At 38.2% G+C, this 19,526-nt stretch overlaps 1 protein-coding gene across 1 annotated transcript; it reads left to right on the forward strand.

Annotated features, from left to right (window-relative positions):
- The first annotated feature begins 64 nt into the window (after window positions 1-64).
- SLC25A32 (solute carrier family 25 member 32) lies at window positions 65-13,926 on the forward strand. The gene is made up of 7 exons (XM_004370818.2): window positions 65-386; window positions 7,145-7,295; window positions 7,787-7,872; window positions 8,609-8,769; window positions 10,348-10,461; window positions 10,930-11,075; window positions 11,909-13,926. The coding sequence occupies exons 1-7, from the start codon at window positions 233-235 to the stop codon at window positions 12,045-12,047; spliced, it is 951 nt and encodes a 316-aa protein (XP_004370875.1). The 5' UTR covers window positions 65-232; the 3' UTR covers window positions 12,048-13,926.
- Window positions 13,927-19,526: the final 5,600 nt, after the last annotated feature.

Below are 19,526 nucleotides of genomic sequence, written 5' to 3' on the forward strand. Positions count from 1 at the left end.
CGTGTTCTTCGCCAGTGTGACGTACACCTGCGTCCCTCACATTCCGCCTCTACATCTAAATCTCGGGGCTGTACTCCAGCTCTGCGTGTCGCGGTCCACGTGCTAGTCACGGAACTGGGCTCGCGCCCCTCGGTTTCTGCTCCCGGCGGCTACCGTCGCCACGGTGGCAGCCACTGCGTCTCGTCCTACCTCCGCCGCCCTGGGCGCCGTGGTGTCAACGGGTCCAGAGCCTATGACGGGCCAGGGCCAGTCGGCGTCAGGGTCGTCCGCATGGAGCACGATATTCCGCCACGTCCGATACGAGAATCTGGTGGCGGGCGTGAGCGGTGGGGTGCTGTCCAACCTCGCGCTGCACCCGCTAGATCTCGTGAAAATACGCTTCGCCGGTAAGAACCCGCTTAGACCCCGGACTCCTTCCCCTCGCTGTCATCTCTCTGTCCTAGACACCCCCCCCCCCAACTCCTAGCCCGAGTGTCCTTCTCTCACCTCATCGTTGGAATTCAGAGTCCCTGACATCGTTGTCCCCGCTTGACGGCGGACAAGGCGGGGGCTGGCAAAGTGGGACAGGTCTCTGACTGCACCAGCATCTGAACCAATTGGTAAACTCAAAAGAATGCCCTGATCTGTCCTACATTTTCCGTACTGTGAGGAGGAGACCGTTGGAGAGGATGCTTTTGTCCTGGCTCATCTGGAACTAGATTTGAGGAAGAGGAGCCTGGTAAAGGTGTCTGGCTGCTGCCTCCTCCATCCTCCCCAAGATGTGAAGTGTGGGTAGAAAACTCTGAGAAGAATCCTCATTGTGTAGAATGTGCGACTCAAAGCCTGATGTAAAGTAAAGAAGGTATTGTCACATTTAAGGGCTTAGCCCCCACCCCACAGCTTGGAGGTACTTTGAAATCTTAGGGTAAACACGTGCTCGGCAACTCTGCTGAAAAGAAAATGCAGGCACTTAGGAATAGAGCATAATCCTTGGTAGGTGGTTGGGAGTAGGTTTAGGGTGGAATTCTCTTGAAGGTTAATTGGTTTTTTAGCGTTTGTAATATGGTACAAAACATGATGGGATTGGTAGCCAGGATCCAAATACTGTGGTTTTGTTTAAGTTTATTGAATTAAATGTATTGAGTTAATTGAATTAAGTATATTGAAATTAACAGCATTTTACAAGTTAAACGCAACACTAAATTCTGGAAAAGATAGTTTCATAGATGGTCTTTATAACTTTATTTGGAAGCTATTTCCTGGTATTATTACTACAAATTAAGTTATGCCGTGAGAATTAGGTCTGCAGAGGTGGTTTATCATAAAGAGTTAGGTAACTCAATTCACCAGAGAAGTATTGTTCTCTTAATATTTGTAGACTGCTGTATGGGACACAGAAATACCTAACAAAGTTCTTGCCCTCAAGGAGCTTAAAGTCTAGTTGTAAGCTTGAAAGTTGGTCATATAAAACAGATAATACTAGGTAACATGAAATCAAGGGCAGAATGAAATAAATCCAAATATTAAAATAATAGTATAGTACACTATCAAGAAAATTATACATTTGCTGATGGCCGTGTTTTTCGGTAAGTGTTCCATAGAAGATTAGATCTTGAAGTTCCCCATTAAAAGGACTAGTGTTTTGCTAGCTCGAGAGGAGACAAGGAGCTTTCTATGAAGTAGAATCAGCTAAAATTAGAGTGTCTCCTTACAAAAAAAATTCTCCGTAAAGGCATATAATTTCATGGAGTTTATAATGATGCACAAATAATAATTATGATAAGTAACATTCTGGTGGTGCAGTGGTTAAGATCTTGGCTGCTAACCAAAGGTCAGCAGTTCGAACCCACCAGCTGCTCCATGGGAGAAAGATGTGGCAGTTGGCTTCTGCAAAGATTTACAGTCTTGGAAACCGTATGGGGCAGTTCTGCTCCATCCTGCAGGGTTGCTATGAGTTGGAATTGACTAGATGGCAGTGGTCTTGGGAACGTTTGTTGAACATTATTAGTAGCAAGAGAATGAACTAAGAGCTTTACATGTATTATCTCTTTTACTGCTTTTAACAATCCTGTGAATTTATTATTCCTATTGTACAGATGAGGATAATAGAAGTTGACTAACTTGCCTGAGTCACAGGTTTGTAAAAGATGGATCTGGGATTTGAATCCAGGAGACAGTCTAACTCTAGAACCCTCGGGCACTTAATCACTTACCATACTACATCTAGGAATCCCTGCTATACCACTGAACATGAAGAAGAGAATTTTAAACTTGGCTGCAGGTGCAGGCCTGTATGAGTTGGTGTCTCTTTTCAGCAGTGTTTTGTATCCTAGGAGCAGAGGAGGTGACAGTTGAGATGATCATTGAGAAGTAGTATGGTTAGCGCCTTGAGTTTAAGACAGTGCTAAGAAGCAGACCATGTCTGAAGAAAGGGAATTCTTGGTACCTGAGAAGATTGGTAATCTTGATGAAGTGGGGAGAGTATTAGGAAACCAGTAGGGCCGAGGTGACAGGTAGGAGATTAAGACTGAATGAAAGGACTAAATTAAAGATCTAGGAGTCAAAGCAGAGCTTCGTAGTAATAAAGCCCACACTGTGGCTGTGAATGGTGATAGAAAAAAGGAAAATATAGGAAGATGAATAACCGAGATCAAAATGGTTGGTTATCGGCATCATTACTGAAATGACCTACTGTAGTTTTTATGCTTTCATATAATTAAGCCCTTTTGATAATATTGTAATATCTAGTGATGGGGTTATTAGTCTTGAATGTACCACTGAACTAAACCTGGAGTTTTTCATTGAGTTCGGGTGCAAATTGGAACTCATTCAGAAGAAGGTGTCCAGGGTGTTAGAAAAATTAGAGATCATTTCATGGGAGAAAATGACTGGAGGCACTAGTTTAACTTAAAGGGGAAAAACAAAACACCTAAGATATTCAGAGAACTGCCATGTGGGAAAGGGAGTTGCCTTATTGTGAGTGGATCCAAAAGGCAGATGTAGGTTAGGTGGAAATTACAGGGAAGCAGGTTTTGGCCTGGCAAAGCGGGGGTGCCCAGAAGTGAAACAGCTGCATTGTGATGACTGAAGTGCTTCAGACAGAGGCTGGGTGACAGAAGTTAGAAGATATCCTTGTATTGGTTGGGAGGGTTGGAGTAGATGACTGTTGAGACCCCTTCTAATTTTAAGATGTAATTTTAAATCATCAAGAATGATGACAGAGCCTGACAAAAAAGGTGTAAAAATGATTATTTTCTAAAATAACCTGAAAGCCTCACATTCTGCTTGTTAAAGATGTGTGTGACTTTTGATGAACAATATAGAAAGAAATGAGCGTATGACTACCTGCCTTTACACTTGTTGTAAAATACGGTGAGATATTAATCCCCGTTTTATAAATGAGGATGCTGAAGCTCAGAAGGGTTAAGACCATGTAGCTAATTAGCAAACTTAGATATCAAACCCTCTGTACTTTAATCTTATTTGATGCTGTAACATTGTCAGGTTGATGATGAAAGAAATTGACTTTTCCCCCTTTGCCTGTCAATGGTAAATAGTTGATGATTCTTCTCTCCCAGGCTCCATTATATACTGTAAAGTATTGGTAGTGAAAGTAAGGACAGCTAACTGAATGTGCTTATGTGTGGCTGATGGGGCTATAATTTGTATAAACATTTTGGTGGGCAGTTTCAGTATGCAAGTAACCTTAAATTTATACCCTTTGATCCATATTAATTCCCCTCCTAATAGCTAATTCAAGAAAATAATAAGAATTCATTCAAATTGTTGTACAGAATATACTTTCAGTCTATTTAATAATGAGGTGAATGCTCACAATGTATTCTCATGGAAAAAAAGGAATATACAAAATCATATGTAGCCAAGTACCAATTTTTTAAAATATAATCTACAGTATAAATTAGCATTCTTTTTAATTCCATGTCCCTTTAAGAAACAGAAGACACATTCAAAATAAAATAATTATGGGGCATGAGAAAGGATCCATGGTGGCACAGTGGTTAAGCACTTGGCTGCTAACTGAAAGGTCAGCGATTCGAATCCACCAGCCACTCCGTGGGAGGAAGAGGTGGGAGTCAGCTTTCGTAAAGATTACAGCCTTGGAAACCCTATGGAGTAGTTCTACTCTGTCCTATAGGGTCAGTATGAGTCGGAATCAACTCGACGGCAACAGGTTTATGGGGCATGAGGGTGGTTAATAAAAGGAATATTTACAAAGATGTGAGCAGGTTGTAGGAAAACCACAAGGAATAATGTGGTACCCTGGGGCTAGAAACAGCTTGGGCTGTCGCTACCCATAGGTCCAAAGGACAAGAGGAGAGAGTCCTGGAGAAACAGCCACTTTGAGAGGAGCTAGGAGCCCTGGTGGCGCAGTGGTTAAGAGCTCGATTGTTAACCAAAAGGTCAGCAGTTCAAAACCACCACCTGCTCCTTGGAAACACTATGGGGCAGTTCTTCTCTGTCCTATAGGGCTGCTATAAGTCTGAATCAACTCAGTGGCAACGGGTTTGGGTTTTGGTTATGAGACCTTCAGAAGAGGGGCATGGTCAGCCCAAGAAAGGGAGCAGGAAGAATAAATACCCTGAAGCCGTTCTCTTCCATCCCTCAGATCTCCTGCCAGGGTTTCCCCATTGGGCCAATTCAACCTGAAACTAGAAGGCAAGGTCTATTCCTTTTTCTAGGCATACCCAAACATATGTAAAAAATATATACATAGTGGCAGAGAATGGTTTTAAAAAATAAGGTAGTTATATCTATGTTATTAATATAGTCAGACCTATTCAATCTTTTTAAATGTTTACAGTGGTTCATACTACAGATGTATCATGATTTATGTAAACATTTCCCTGTTGATGACTATTGAAGTTACTTTCACTTTTGCTATCACAGAAAATGCTATAGCAAATATCCTTCTATATGCATCTTTGTATACTTAGGCTAGTATTTCTATAGAATATATTTTTAGAAATGGAACTGCTAGGTCAAAGGATAATTGCATTTAAATTTTAAATAGGTAACTGCTATAAATTGCTCTCTAAAAGAGCATGAGAAGTGCCTATTTCCATACACCCTCACCAAGAATTGATATTAAGAAACATTAAAATTGTTTTTCATATGGAAGGCCTAAAAAAAGGGGCGGGGGAAGCTGTCTTATTTTAATTTGCGTTTATTTTATCTGTGAGGCTGAGCACCTTTCCGGTGCTTCTTGGCTATTTGTATTTTTCTGTGAATTGACAGTTCATATCTTTGCCCATTTTTCTTTGGGGCTGTTTGTTGTTCTTATTGATTTGTGGGTACTTCTGACATAGTAGATATATTAACTCATTTTATATATATATATAATAAATATTTTTTCTCAATCTGTTATTTGTTTGTGGAGTCTTTTGCCAAATAGAAGTTTAAAATCATTTAGTCAAATAAGTGATAATTTTCAAAAGAAATTTTAATTCCCTTTATTTAAGAAATACAAAATATATGTCATATAAATTTGTTTTTGCTTTAATCTATCATATTTTACTAGTTCAGAGCTTTTGAGAATAAGAAAAAGGTATATGAATTCTGACTTTGGTGTGTAGGGGGGAGAAATTGTAGAATTTCCCCCCAAAATTTTATTGCATCCATGTTTTTCTTTCCTGCTACACTACTCAGGATTTGACAGCATTTTTGTTATAATTAGCTAGCTAGTTTATTTTTTGAATAATATTTTTGGTCACTTTAATCATAAGTTTTGGGCATCTATAACAAAAGAAAAATTACGTGTGGAAATGTATCTGAGAAGCTTTTGGATTATTTAAGAGGGAATCCATGTGGGTGAAGTATGCACAGATTGACCAAGGTAACTGATGCCACTAAGTTGTACACAAGAAAAAGGATATTTGGGTAAATGCTATGTTACATATAATTTTGCAGCAACAGCATGTGTATGTATGTACGTGTATGTACGTATAGAACAAATAAGGGTTACAGAAACTGATACTTCTTAAACATAAGCAATCACCTCACAGGATTAGTTTTCTTGGTTCAAAGACTTAAGGTCATAGTCTTATGGGACAACTCAGTAAGTTGGCTTAATACAGTCAATAAAGTTTATGTTCTACATCCTAGTTTGGTGAGTAACATCTGGGGTCTTAAAAGCTTGTGAGAGGCCATCTAAGATACAACTGTTGTTCTATGGAGCAAAAGAGAAAGCAGGAAATCCAAGATTCAGAGAAGGAATCAGTCCTACAGGACTAATTGTTTACATGAACCGTGGTGTACCCTGAGACCAGAAGAAATAGATAGTGCCCAGCTACCACTACTGAACATTCTGATCAGGACCACAACAGATGGATTCAGATAAAAAGGGAGAAAAATGTGGAACAGAACTTCAAATTCTCAACAAATCCAGAATTACTGGACCCATTGAGTCTACAGGAATTCCTGAGACTATTGCCCTGAGATCCTCTTTAAACCTTGAATTGAAACTATCCCCTCAAGTCATCTTTTAGCAAAATAGCAAATGAGCTCACAAGGAATATCACCCTTGGTCAATAGTTACTCTAAAGCATAGATGAGAAGATTGGGGGGCAGTAAGACTAGGTTAATGGATACAGAACAACTAGAACAGAAATAATGAGAATGTTGATACAATGTAATGAGTATAATCAATGTCACTGAAAAATATGTAGGCATTGTTGAATGGGACCCTGTTTTGCTGTGTATACTTTCACCAAACATATAAAATATTAAAAAAGGGAATCCAACACTTTTTACAATATTATTTGAGTGCTTATTAGTATATGCTCAGTAAGTACTTACTCACCCCCCGTTACCTGTTGCCGTCGAGTCAATTGTAGCCACCCTAGAGGACAGGGTAGAACTGCTCCATAGGTTTCTTCTGACTGGCTGGTGAATTCAGACTGCGGACCTTCTGGTTTGCAGCCATAGCTCTTAATCACTGCGCCACCCAGGCCTCCAAATACTGATGTAAAATGCATGAATAAGTTAATTTAAAAAATATTAAATAATCTGGAAAATAATTTTCTCAACCTGAAAGTTTTTTTTTTCTGAATCTTTTTTATATTACTGATTGTGTGATATGTATGTTTATATGTGATTTAGAGCTAGAACTTTGTTCTCACCTAATTTTGTGTATCCTTTAATGCAGTGAGTGATGGATTGGAACTGAGACCGAAGTATAAAGGAATTTTGCATTGTTTGACTAGTATTTGGAAACTTGATGGACTACGTGGACTTTACCAAGGTGTAACCCCAAATGTGTGGGGTGCAGGCTTATCCTGGGGACTCTACTTTTTCTTGTGAGTAAATCTGGGAGATTTTAACAATGCTAAGTAAAAGTGAATTTTTTTTTTCCTGATGATTTTTACATGTCAGCTGATAAAGCAAGATGACTCATTTAATCAATTTCTCTGAATTGGAAGGGTCAGAAAGAGCAAGATCGTTTATTAGTTTTATTCTCTGTTAGCTGTTACCAGAGGCATTTGTTCTGGAAAAAAGTTCTTAATAGGAAGAAAGTGGATGAGATGGTGAAATACTCCTTGCAGAAGCCACTTCGATGAAGTGAATTCAGGAAGGTGAAATGTTTAACCGGTTATGTTTGTAAGCTTAATACTCGTATATTATAATCTTATAGTACACCATTTTCAGCAAATCCATTCTTGAAAAGGTCTCATTTTGTGGTTGCAATATGCATTACTTCTGGGGTACTGTTGTTAACACACTTTCAAACAGACTTTAGTGTTTTATGATACATATTCAAATACTTATCAGACTGTGTTTAAATTTTTAGTTACAATGCCATCAAATCATATAAGACAGAAGGAAGAGCTGAACGGTTAGATGCAATGGAATACCTTGTTTCAGCTGCTGAAGCTGGTAAGGCAAAGTGTGAAATACAAAATGTTAGTTTCCAACTTGATTTTTACTTCATCTTTGATTTTATTTTCCCTTTTTCCTTTGAACGCCAGAGTTCAAATATGCTTATCTAACTATATTACTCAGTTACCACATGAAATTCCTTAGAAGGCAGATATTTCACTTTATTACTCTGGATAGATGTCAAGAATTTTACTTATCACAAATGGTGGTAAAATTTAGCAAAATTATGAATCCATTAATAGTTTAAGATGATTTGATAAGAGTGTTTATTTAATTAAAGTATAATTTCAATTTAAAATTATACAAGTTAGTAGCCTGTTTAATTGCCTCATGCATATGTTTTTCCCTCCAGAGGGAAAAACACAAAGTAAGACCCGTAAGTCTTTGGAACTCCTGCTTTGATACCTTGTTTCTTTTGGTTTTATAATGTTCTTAATGTTGTAAGTTCTTTAAGACAAGAAATATCTTACTCCCTTTTGAATACCTAACTGTTTGCAGAGTCCACAACAGGACTCAATCAATGTTTGTTGAGTAAGTGACTACTTAGGACACTCAGCAATTAACCATAGCAACAACAAACCTAAGACTGTGGCTTGGAGACCACATCTCACTGTCAAGTGGTACAGCCCCTGTGCAACCCGCTTCTTTATATAAATGAACTGTTCTTAATTTGGATTATCAGAAATGAGAACGTGCTTGTATGCTGAATAATCTTATTGAAATCTGATTTTAGGAGCCATGACCCTCTGCATTACAAACCCATTATGGGTAGCAAAAACTCGTCTTATGTTACAGTATGAGAGTGAGGTTAACCCTCCACAGCGACAGTATAAAGGAATGTTTGATACACTTGTGAAAATATATAAGTATGAAGGTGTGCGTGGATTGTATAAGGTAATAACTTACTATCAACATCATATTTTGAATGACTGAAAATTGTAACTTCCATTGGCTTTATTGTCTGAGTTCTGAATAACCTAGTCAGTCCTAAAAAGAAGCCAAATTCTAAGTAAGAAACAATTCAATAAAAACTGAAATCTTGTTTACAATATTGACATTGTACTTCAATGTTTATCCTCATTACTGTAAGATGTATCATTATGACAATGGCGAGTATGAGAAGCAGTCTAACACTATGTTCAGGACGTTTTCACGAGGTCACACAACCAGGTGATTCAGTCTCTACTCTTCTCCCTGAAAGCTATGGTCTCTTGGGAACTTGGGATAATGTAATGGGGAGAAGGCATCAGTGGGTCTAACAGGATCTTAGGAGATTTTATTGACCTCATGGTCAGTGTTCCAAATGTATAACAATTCCAGTCTGTCTCAAGGGGAGTATCTTTGACCAGATCTTACATGAATTAAACAACAAAAAACAGCCCCTTGCTTATTGTAGTAGTTTTGAAATTTTCTTCGTAGTGTCAGTAAGATGTTTTCTGATTTTATAATTCCTTTTCCCTTTCCCTGTTCCCACCTTCTCCAACTCCTTTCCCTGCCTCCTGTTTACCTCCATGCATGGTTTAAAATAAAAATTAGTTACATTAAATTTTAGTTTGTTTTTCAAAAATTATGTAATAACTTTTAAAATCCTTAGCATTATAAGATTAGTGTCAAGAATTACTGACCTGTGAGCAAAACTTTTGGAAATACGTGATTCAATATATCATTCATCATTTCTTGCCTCATTCTTTTAGAATACTGATAATCAGTCCATTGAATTACCATTACCTTTACTTTCTTAACTTTCCAGAAGTTAATCTTCCACCAACACACCAGTTCTTGATAGTGTCAAAAGACGTTTTAAGCATTAATGAGCACAAGAGAATCACTTGTTTTGTCAAAGTTCTCATTTCTTTTCAACATACTAGGTGGTTTTCCTAGAATAGGTCATCCAGTCCAACATCCTGACTTTATAGGTAATGAAACCAAAGATGGAAGACATCTAAAAATTTGTTCAAAGTTGTTTAGTGTTAGCGGCAATACAGGTCTAAAAACCTCAGTCATGGTTTCTATTCCAGAGCTATTTCAAGTTAGAAATTTCAGTTTTTCTGACCTTATACCTGTTGCCATTGAGTCGATTCCGACTCATAGCAACCCTATAGGACAGAGTAGGACTGCCCCATAGGATTTCCAAGGAGCGGCTGGTGGATTCAAATTCCCGACCTTTTGGTTAGTAGCCAAGTACTTAACCACTGTGCCGCCAGGGCTCCCTGACCTTATAGTGTGGGTCTTTTTTTATGTTGATATGTATCCTGTTTAAAGAAGGACTAAGATGTGAAAATTCAAGCCTTAACTTAAAAAATGAAATAGAAAAGAATATGTTTTTAAAATTCTATTTACAAAAAATGTGATTTATGCAAAACTTAAACAATGAATTTGCTTAACTATTACACTAAGAAAGGAGAGAAAATATTTTCTTGAAAGTATATTGTTTAGCTTAATTTTGGTTTTTTAAAAATGGTTCCCTTCTAGGGATTTGTTCCTGGGCTATTTGGAACATCACACGGTGCCCTTCAGTTTATGGCATATGAATTGCTGAAGTTGAAGTACAACCAGCATATCAATAGATTACCAGAAGCCCAGTTGGTAAGATGATTCTTGAGAAAAATGGTATCATTTATTTTTATGGGCACTTTATAGGTGGGAATTTTGTCATGCTAGCTTTTGGTAGTGTTGCTGTGATTATAAGTACTGACTCTGCCACTAATTTAATTTATAATTTAATATATTATAGGTTAATGGTACACAAATGTTAAAAATACCCATTGCTGTCAAGTCGATTCCGACTCATAGTAACCATATAGGACAGAGTAGAGCTGCCCCATAGGGTTTTCAGGGAGTGCCTGGTGGTTTCAAACTGCCGACCTTTTGGTTAGCAGCCATAGCTCTTAACTGCTGTGCCACCGTGCCACCAGAAAAATAGAACCCCTTAATTGTTAAGGGGAGGGGAATGGTATTTTTCACTGAAAGATCCACTTAAATGTTTTCCTATATAATTTTGACTTTTATATTTCTAAAAAAAAAAAACAAAACAAATATGTGTTGTCATTTCAGAGCACAGTAGAATATATATGTGTTGCAGCACTATCCAAGATATTTGCTGTCGCAGCAACATACCCATATCAAGTCGTGAGAGCTCGTCTTCAGGATCAACATGTTTTTTACAATGGTGTGTGGGACGTAATCGCAAGGACATGGAGGTGAGAGCATGGGGTATATCCAAATTGGTCTTAGAAGGAATCTTGCATGTCTTAGACTGTCTAGTTGATACTTGTTTTATAGCAAAGACCAGTGTGCTGTGATGAAAAGATGGTTGGTGGTCCCTGCTTTCCCAGTTACTATACCTTAGTCTTCCTGAGGCTTGTGACATTGCATATTGGAAGTCATTAAAAAAAAAAAAAAAAGGTTAATACATTTGAGAAGAGCCTACACCTGCTACTGGCATCATAACTTTTGCAAATACTTGTTTCCGTGTATGGAAGAGATGGTTGTTCTTCAGCGTCTAACGTGGGAATAGTCAGACTGTTATAATTAAACATCTCTGTATTTCCCTTTTATTGTAAAAAGCGTAGAGCAGAATATTTAAAATGTTTAAATTTAGTTCAATTCAGAAAATATTTATTGAAAATCTAAGGCCAAGTTCTTAGGCCATATTCTTTATTCTGGGCATTAAGGAAAAATAAGCTTGTATTTTTGCGTGTGCTGTATTTAGTGTTGTCCAGCATTTATGTAAGCTGTGAGATTTTCAATACCTACATTCCTGCATACATTAAGGGATTTGAAAGATGGTTATCATTAAAGCACTTCTGAGTTCAGTTTTGAGGTGTCCTTGCCCTCTCTCTCATTCAGTGCACGAAAAGAATGTAAGCCCTTCCAAGTGGTCATAAACTCCATTATTTCAGGATATTGAAAACATGGCCTTAAATCATAGTGAAGTTTGACTCTTTGTTCCATGCCCTGTGTCAGTTAAACATTTGTATTTTCAGGCTAACCATTTAGGAAACTAAGCATTTATCTCTTTTTTGCTCTAAAGGAAAGAAGGCATCGCTGGATTTTATAAAGGAATTGCCCCCAATTTGATTAGAGTGACTCCAGCCTGCTGTATTACCTTTGTGGTATATGAAAATGTCTTACTTTTTTTACTTGACGCGAAAGAAAACAAAGTAGGCTAAAAGAAGATAATTCCAATATATCGGCCCAAGGCAGCAACATCCTCCTTTGTGTTTGAAATGTAAGATTCAGAAGAACACCGCACAGCAACGTGGCTCACAACTGAAAGTGGTCTGTAATCAATAGAAGACGTCGAAGAACTGCTAAGTTTTCACAGTGTTTTCTGCTTTTTGCCTACCTGCGTGTATGGGGCTTGGCTACCTCTGCCTGAAATTGCTGCCATCAACACAATGCTAAAACTGACATCAGGCATGAAGTTGCATAGATTTGTCCATTTCATCGGTGAAGTAGAAGCTTTGCTAAGTGGATTAGATGAATTTGCTTCTTTTTCTAAACTCATTTGCCTGGATTGGCTTTAAAATTGTGCAATAGTAAGAAGATAGCTTCTAACAAGAATGTCAGATTGTATGTTTCAAGGGTAAATTAAGCTTTAAGAATTGTGGAAAAAGTTGTTGGCCAAATCCAGACCCTTTTAGAATCAGGAAATTTTGTTAAGAAAGACTCCACTGTAAATGGGCTTTAGTTTTAACTCCATTTGAAGGCAGTAACTAGTGAAATATGGAAGTTATAGTACTACTTAATTTGAAAAATATCTGATTATCTTTTGTCATTCCATCGCTGATGTTTTCATTTCCAGAGGGTCTCCCATGATTTAAAATGTATTCCTGTGTCTAGTTCTTGTGTTTTGGCATGGGCACTTAGTGTATTTTAAATATCTAAAATCTGAACTTCTGGGATCCAGCTGTATTGGCCTTTATTTAGCATATATGGCTATAAATCACTTATTGGAGGTGCTAATAGATCCCCTTATACAGCTGCTGGAATGTTTGTGATGTGTTTGTTGACAAACTGTATAGAAATGGAAACGATGCTACAGCCCTCTTTAAAATACTCTCTTTAGCTTTAAGGTATATGGGTCCAGATCCCAAGTAAATGGTTAATCTACGTTGGTTGATCAGTTCAGGTTTAGATACAAATTACATTAATGGCCATTATTGATTTAACTTTTATGAGTCATTGTAGTGTCTAAAATATAAAGGCCTGCCAGAATGCCAGAAAAATAATTATATTTTTATTTATCGTAAACATGAATGCTGTTGCACTACTGTCTGTTTCTTGTAAATAAAACATTGTGGTTTTCAAAGCCATATTTAAATGGTACTTTGAAAATAGGTCTATTTTTTATATTTTGAAAACGGCATTGTTTTTAAAATAAAGATGAAATGATAAATACCTAATTGTTTTTACTAAAATCTCTTATAACTTGCATAGGAATACTTTATAAATTATGACTTTTTTCATATTTCTGGATTATATTATAATTCATGTGAAATCCTGATATTGATTCCTATGTAGAAGACAAACTGCAGTTGATATTTCGGATTTTAGAGGTAGCACCATTATTTGAATGCTTCCTATGTACCCCAAAATTACTAAAACATAATTCCTGTCCTCTCAGAGCATGCCAGTTAGCAGAATGAATAAAATGTGCATTAAATGATTATAGTTTAGATTAAGAACATACAAGGAGATTTCTACGGAGCCCTGTAGGATTCTGGGAAGAAAGAACTCATTTCACTCATTCAACAACACTTCCTGAGCTCCTACTCTGTGCCAGATAGTTTTCCAAGCAGTAAATACTCCAGACAGCATCTGTGCCCTTGTGGAATTTTCATTTTAGTATGGATGACAGACAACAAATACATGCATAATATAATTTCAGATACTAAACATAATTATAAGTAAAATGAAAGCAGAGTTGGAGATAGTGATACAATTTTAGTGGTTGGGATCAGGAAAGGCTTTTTGAGGAGGTGATATTTGAAACATTTTGAAAGGAGTGAGGAAGCAAGCCACAGAAAGCTAGAGAAAAAACATCCAAGGCAGAGAAAATAGAAGTACAGAGACCCTGAGGTCCAGATTAACTTGACTAAAGGGGGATGAGGAGCCCTGGGGGTGCAGTGGTTAAGCACTCGGCTGCTAACTGACAGGTTGGCAGTTCAGAGTTCCTCGGGAGAAAAGACCTGGCAATCTACTTGCATAAAGATTATGGCCTAGGAAACCCTATAGGGTGGTTTTACTTTGTCCCGTAAGGTCACTGTGGGTTGGAATGGACTTAATGCCACACAGCAACAACAGAAGGGGATGAGTGAGGACAGGTAGTGTTCTGAGAGAAGGTTGGAGAAGTAGCCAGTACAGTATGGTGGTAAAAACAAGTTTGGGAGCCAGACTGTCTTTCAAATATCCCATTTGCTCTCTGATCTGAGGCAAATCATCTCTCTGTCTCAACTTCCCTCGCTTATAAATGGTGTCTTAGATCAGTTCTTTTGAAGCAACGTCTGAGATGAGGATTCTTGGGCAAGTGATTTATTGAGGGAGTGCTCTTATGAGAAATCTGTAATGAAGTGAAAAACCCAAAATAAAAAACCTGGATGGGGCAGGAGAAGAAGAGATTTCAGGAGAAATGCAGTCTCAGCCTGGTCCTACAGGGCACTCTGCAGTGTGTGAATTGCACCATAGACATTGTCCTGCCTAGAGGCGAGCGGGCTTGGCTGTTATGTTGGCCCATCAGTCAGACGCCCAGGTGCCTTTCCTCAGCCAAGGGCGGTCCTCCAAAGAAGGGTGGAAGCATGAGCTGTTGGCAGTAGCTGGTGTGTGAGTGTACCATCCCTGAAAAAGGGATCTGGGTGTAGCATCTGCTACAAATGGGGGTTTTAAAAGTCCATAGCGCACATTATTTAGGAAGCAGTGTTTATGTTGATGGGAAATTTGGCAACAATTATGAGTGGTGATTACACAACATGATTAATGTAGTTGACAGCACTGAATTGTATACCTGAAAAATGTTGAACTGGCAAGTGTGTTATATGTGTTTTCACAACCAAAAAAGTCCATAGCTCATAGGATCATTGACAGGATTATATCAATTGAAGTAAAGTACTGAGCACAGTGCCTAGACCAATAAGCATTAGCAGAGGCCAGATATTGAGGAGCTTTCTAGGTTATGGGAAGGAGTTTGGATTATATGAGAGATCATTCTGGTGATTGTATGGAGAAACAAAGAGACAGGCAAGAAGCAATGATACTAGTTAGGAAGCTTCTGCAGTTGTCTAATCAAGAGCTGGTGGTAGCTTAGACCTATTGATGGAGATGGAAGTAGTGATTTATGGCTTGAGGGAACCAGAGAAGGGTTCATGGAGGAGAAAACATTTTAGCTGGACTTTGAAGGAACCTTGGGAAAAAAAGAAAGCACAGGTGACATTTCTTGAGTAGTGAGTTGTCAGTCAATGTGGTAATGAAAGGAAGAAACGATAAAGCTGAAAGCATAGAGCCAGATCATGAGATCATTTTCAGAGCTTTACTAAACCTGTTTGGGTTTTATCTGATGGATAAAAGAGAAGTGAGAGTAATTAATATAACAGACATGACTATATCTTAGGGATGACAGAGGAAGACCAATCAGATAAGAGGAGCAAGCTCAAAAAGGGGGTATTACCATGTAAATATTTCAGTAGGATGAAGATTAATGTCACTGATAACTTTAAGGAGACTTACATTACAGAAGCTGAAGACAGGTTGCAAGCAACTGAGGTGGGGTGAACTGCAGGTATTCATTTCACACTAGGCTCTCTCCTGCATTTTTAGCAAATAAAGGACAGATAAAGAACTTCAGTTTGAAAAAGTACTGGGAGTGTAAGAAGGTGGGAATAGAGGAGGTTGGCCCAGGGGAAGCCAGAATTCTTAAAAGGAGAACTCTTGAAGATAAAGATACAGAGAAAAAAAAGAAAAAACACCTTGCTGGAGCTAGGCTCCAGATAACACAGGGTAGAATGTGATCAAAGGTGATGATGGGTGCCATGCTTTGTGAAAAGACTATTACATTTCAGTGTGTGCTTTTGTGATCTGACAATATATAGAAAGTCGTGTTTTTTTAAACACCACACTAAAAGAGGGACATCTACTAAGGAAGCATGTTTGAGTTCATGACTCATCAGAGTTAGGATTTTCCTTTGAATGAGGACATTTTCTTGAACATAAAATCCTTTAAAGTATGTATTACCACTTTCATAGCAAGGTCTAGTGATTATAAAATAACCTACAGGAATAAAATTCTGTGAATGGCTTAACCTTTAATTTATGCCTGCTTTCTAAAAATGTGTTAGGTAACATGCTGAAAATATGTGAAGTTTTAGGTTACTTAAAGTTTTAAATTTCTTTTTAAAGAGTGAATAGAAAATAGACTTTGGGAACATCTGTAATGAATACCTGTTGTTGGCTGCCCAGTATGCATTTCTCTTCCTTCTTGGAGTGTTGCTGTTGTTGTTCAGTGCTGTTGAGTTGACCCCTACTCATAGTGACCCTGTGTACAACAAAATGACACTGCCCAGGCCTGCAGTGTCCTCACAATCGTTGCTATGTTTGAGCCTATCGTTCCAGCCACTGTGTCAACCCATCTCGTAGGGTCTTCCTCTCTTTCACTGACCCTCGACCTTACCAAGCATGATGTCTTTCTCCAGGGACTAGTCTCTCCTGATAACATGTCCAAAACGTGAGACGAAGTCTTGCTGTCCTTACTTCCAAGGAGAACCCTGGCTGTACTTCTTCCAAGACACATTTGTTCATTCTTCTGGCAGTCCACGATACATTCAATATTCTTTGCCAACACAATAATTCAAATGCATCTGTTCTTCTTTGGTCTTCTTATTCATTGTCCAGTGTTCACATACATATGAGGTGATGGAAAATATCATGGCTTGGATCAGGCACACCTTAGTCCTCAAAGTGACATCTTTGCTTTTCAACACTTTAAAGAGGTCTTTTGCCCAATGAAATACGTTGTTTTATCTCTTGACTGCTGCTTCCATGGGCGTCGATTGTGGATCCAAGTAAAATGAGATCCTTGACAACTTCAGTCTTTTCTCCATTTTTCATGATATTGCTTATTGGTCCAGTTGTGAGGATTTTTATTTTCTTTATGTTGAGGCCTAATCCATACTGAAGACTGTAGTCTTTGATTTTCATCAGTAAGTGCTTCAAGTCTTCTTTGCTTAAAGCAAGCAAGGTTGTGTCGTCTGCATGTCGCAGGTTGTTAATGAGTCTTTCACCAGTCCTGATGTCGTGTTCTTCTTCATGTAGTCCAGCTTCTTGGATTATTTGCTCAGTGTATAGATTGAATAAGTGTGGTGAAAGGATGCAAACCTGACACACACTTCCTGATTTTAAACCCCACATATCCCCTTGTTCTGTTCGAACTACTGCCTCTTGCTGTATGTACATGTTCCCTGTGAGCACAATGAAGTGTTCTGGAATTGCCATTCTTCACAATGTTATCCATAATTTGTTACGATCCACCCAGTCGAATGCCTTTGCATAGTCAATAAAACACAGGTAAACATCTTTCTGGTATTCTCTGCTTTCAGCCAAGATCCATCTGACATTGGCAATGATATCCTTCATTCCACCATCCTCTTCTGAATCCAGCTTGAATTTCTGGCAGTTCTCTGTTGATGTATTGCTGCAACTGTTTTTGAATTAACTTCAACAAAATTTTACTTCACGGTGATTTTTTTTTTTAACTGAACGTTAGATGAAGGTTTACAGAACAAACTAGCTTCTCATTAAACAGTTAATACACATACTGTTTTATGAGATTGGTTAACCACCCCACAACATATCAACACTCTCCCCTACTTGACCTTGGGTTCCCTATTACCAGCTTTCCTGTCCCCTCCTGCCTTCTAGTCCTTGCCCCTGGGTGGGTTTAGTCTTGTTTTCTTTTATAGGCCTGTCTAATCTTTGGCTGAAGGGTGAATCTCAGGAGTGACTTCATTACTGAGCTAAAAGGGTATCCGGGGGCTATACTCTTGGGGTTTCTCCAGTCTCTGTCGGGCCAGTAAGTCTGGTCTTTTTTTGTGAGTTAGAATTTTGTTCTACATTTTTCTCCACGTCTATCTGGGACCCTCTATTGTGATCCCTGTCAGAGCAGTCAGTGGTGTTAGCCGGGTGCCATCTAGTTGTACTGGACTCAGTCTTGTGGAGGCCGTGGTAGACGTGATCCATTAGTCCTTTGAACTAACCTTTCCCTTGTATCTTTAGTTTTCTTCATTCTTCCTTGCTTCCAAAGGGGTGAGACCAGTGGACTATCTTAGATGGCCACTCACAGGCTTTTAAGACCCCAGACGCTACTCACCAAAGTAGAATGTAGAACATTTTCTTTATAAACTATGTTATCACAATTGAGCTAGATGTTCCCCAAGACCATGGTTCCTACAGCCCTCAGCCCAGCAATTCAGTCCCTCAGGGAGTTTGGATGTGTCTATGCAGCTTCCATGACCTTGCCTTGGACAAGTAGTGCTGGCTTCCCCAGTATTGTGTACTGTCTTATGCTTCACCAAAGTTACCATTTATCTATTGTCTATTTAGTGTTTTTCCACCCCCACCCCTCCCCTCCCTCGTAACCATCAAAGTTTGTTTCTTTTTGCGTTTAAACCTTTTCATGAATATTTATAATAGTGATATCATGCAATATTTGTCCTTTTGTGATTGACTTATTTCACTCAGCATAATGCCCTCTAGATTCTTCATCCATGTTGTGAGATGCTTCGCCGATTCATCATTGTTCTTTATCGTTGCTTAGTACTTCATTGTGTGTATGTACCATAGTTTGTCTATCCATTCATCTGTTGATGGGCATCTAGGTTGTTTCTATCTTTTTGCTATCGTGAACAGTGCTGCAGTGAGCATGGGTGTGCATATGTCTATTCGTGTGACAACTCTTATTTCTCTAGGATATATTCCTAGGAGTGGGGTCGCTGGATCATATGATATTTCTTTTTCTACCTTTCTAAGGAAGCACCATATCGTTTTCCAAAATGATTGTATCATTTTGCATTTCCACAAGCAGTGCATAAGAGTTCCAATCTGAACTTTAGATAACAGCCCAAGACTAGAAAACAGGACAGAGCAACCAGATATTGACTCAGGGAAGTCACAAAAATACATCAAAGCTAAAACATTGAAAGTAGGGAAACAGAGATATTAGTATGTAAAAGATGACAACATTAAAACAAAAAAGGGACTTAAAAAATGTAGACAGATTTTTCATATGTAGGGGAAGTCAAGGTGATATAAAGAAATAAAAGACTGGTATAAACTTAAAAAAATAGGGGTAAATATTAAGGTAACCAAAAAAGAAACTAAGAATCCTACAAATCAAAATAAAAAACTAGAAAAATATAAAGACTCAGCAAACACAAAATGAACAACACTGAAAAAGATAAAAATAGACAAAGAAAAATGACTCAGCACAGAAGACTAAGGGGAACAAAGAAACTGTGAACAACACACAAAAAAAGGCATCAAAATGACAGCACTCAACTCATACCTATCAATAATTATGCTGAATGTAAATGGACTAAATGCACCAATAAAGAGACAGAGAGTGGCAGATTGGATAAAAAAACACGATCCATCTATATGCT

Source organism: Trichechus manatus, unplaced genomic scaffold (genome assembly GCF_000243295.1).
Source record: "Trichechus manatus latirostris isolate Lorelei unplaced genomic scaffold, TriManLat1.0 scaffold00009, whole genome shotgun sequence".
NCBI classification, from domain to species: Eukaryota; Metazoa; Chordata; class Mammalia; order Sirenia; family Trichechidae; genus Trichechus; species Trichechus manatus.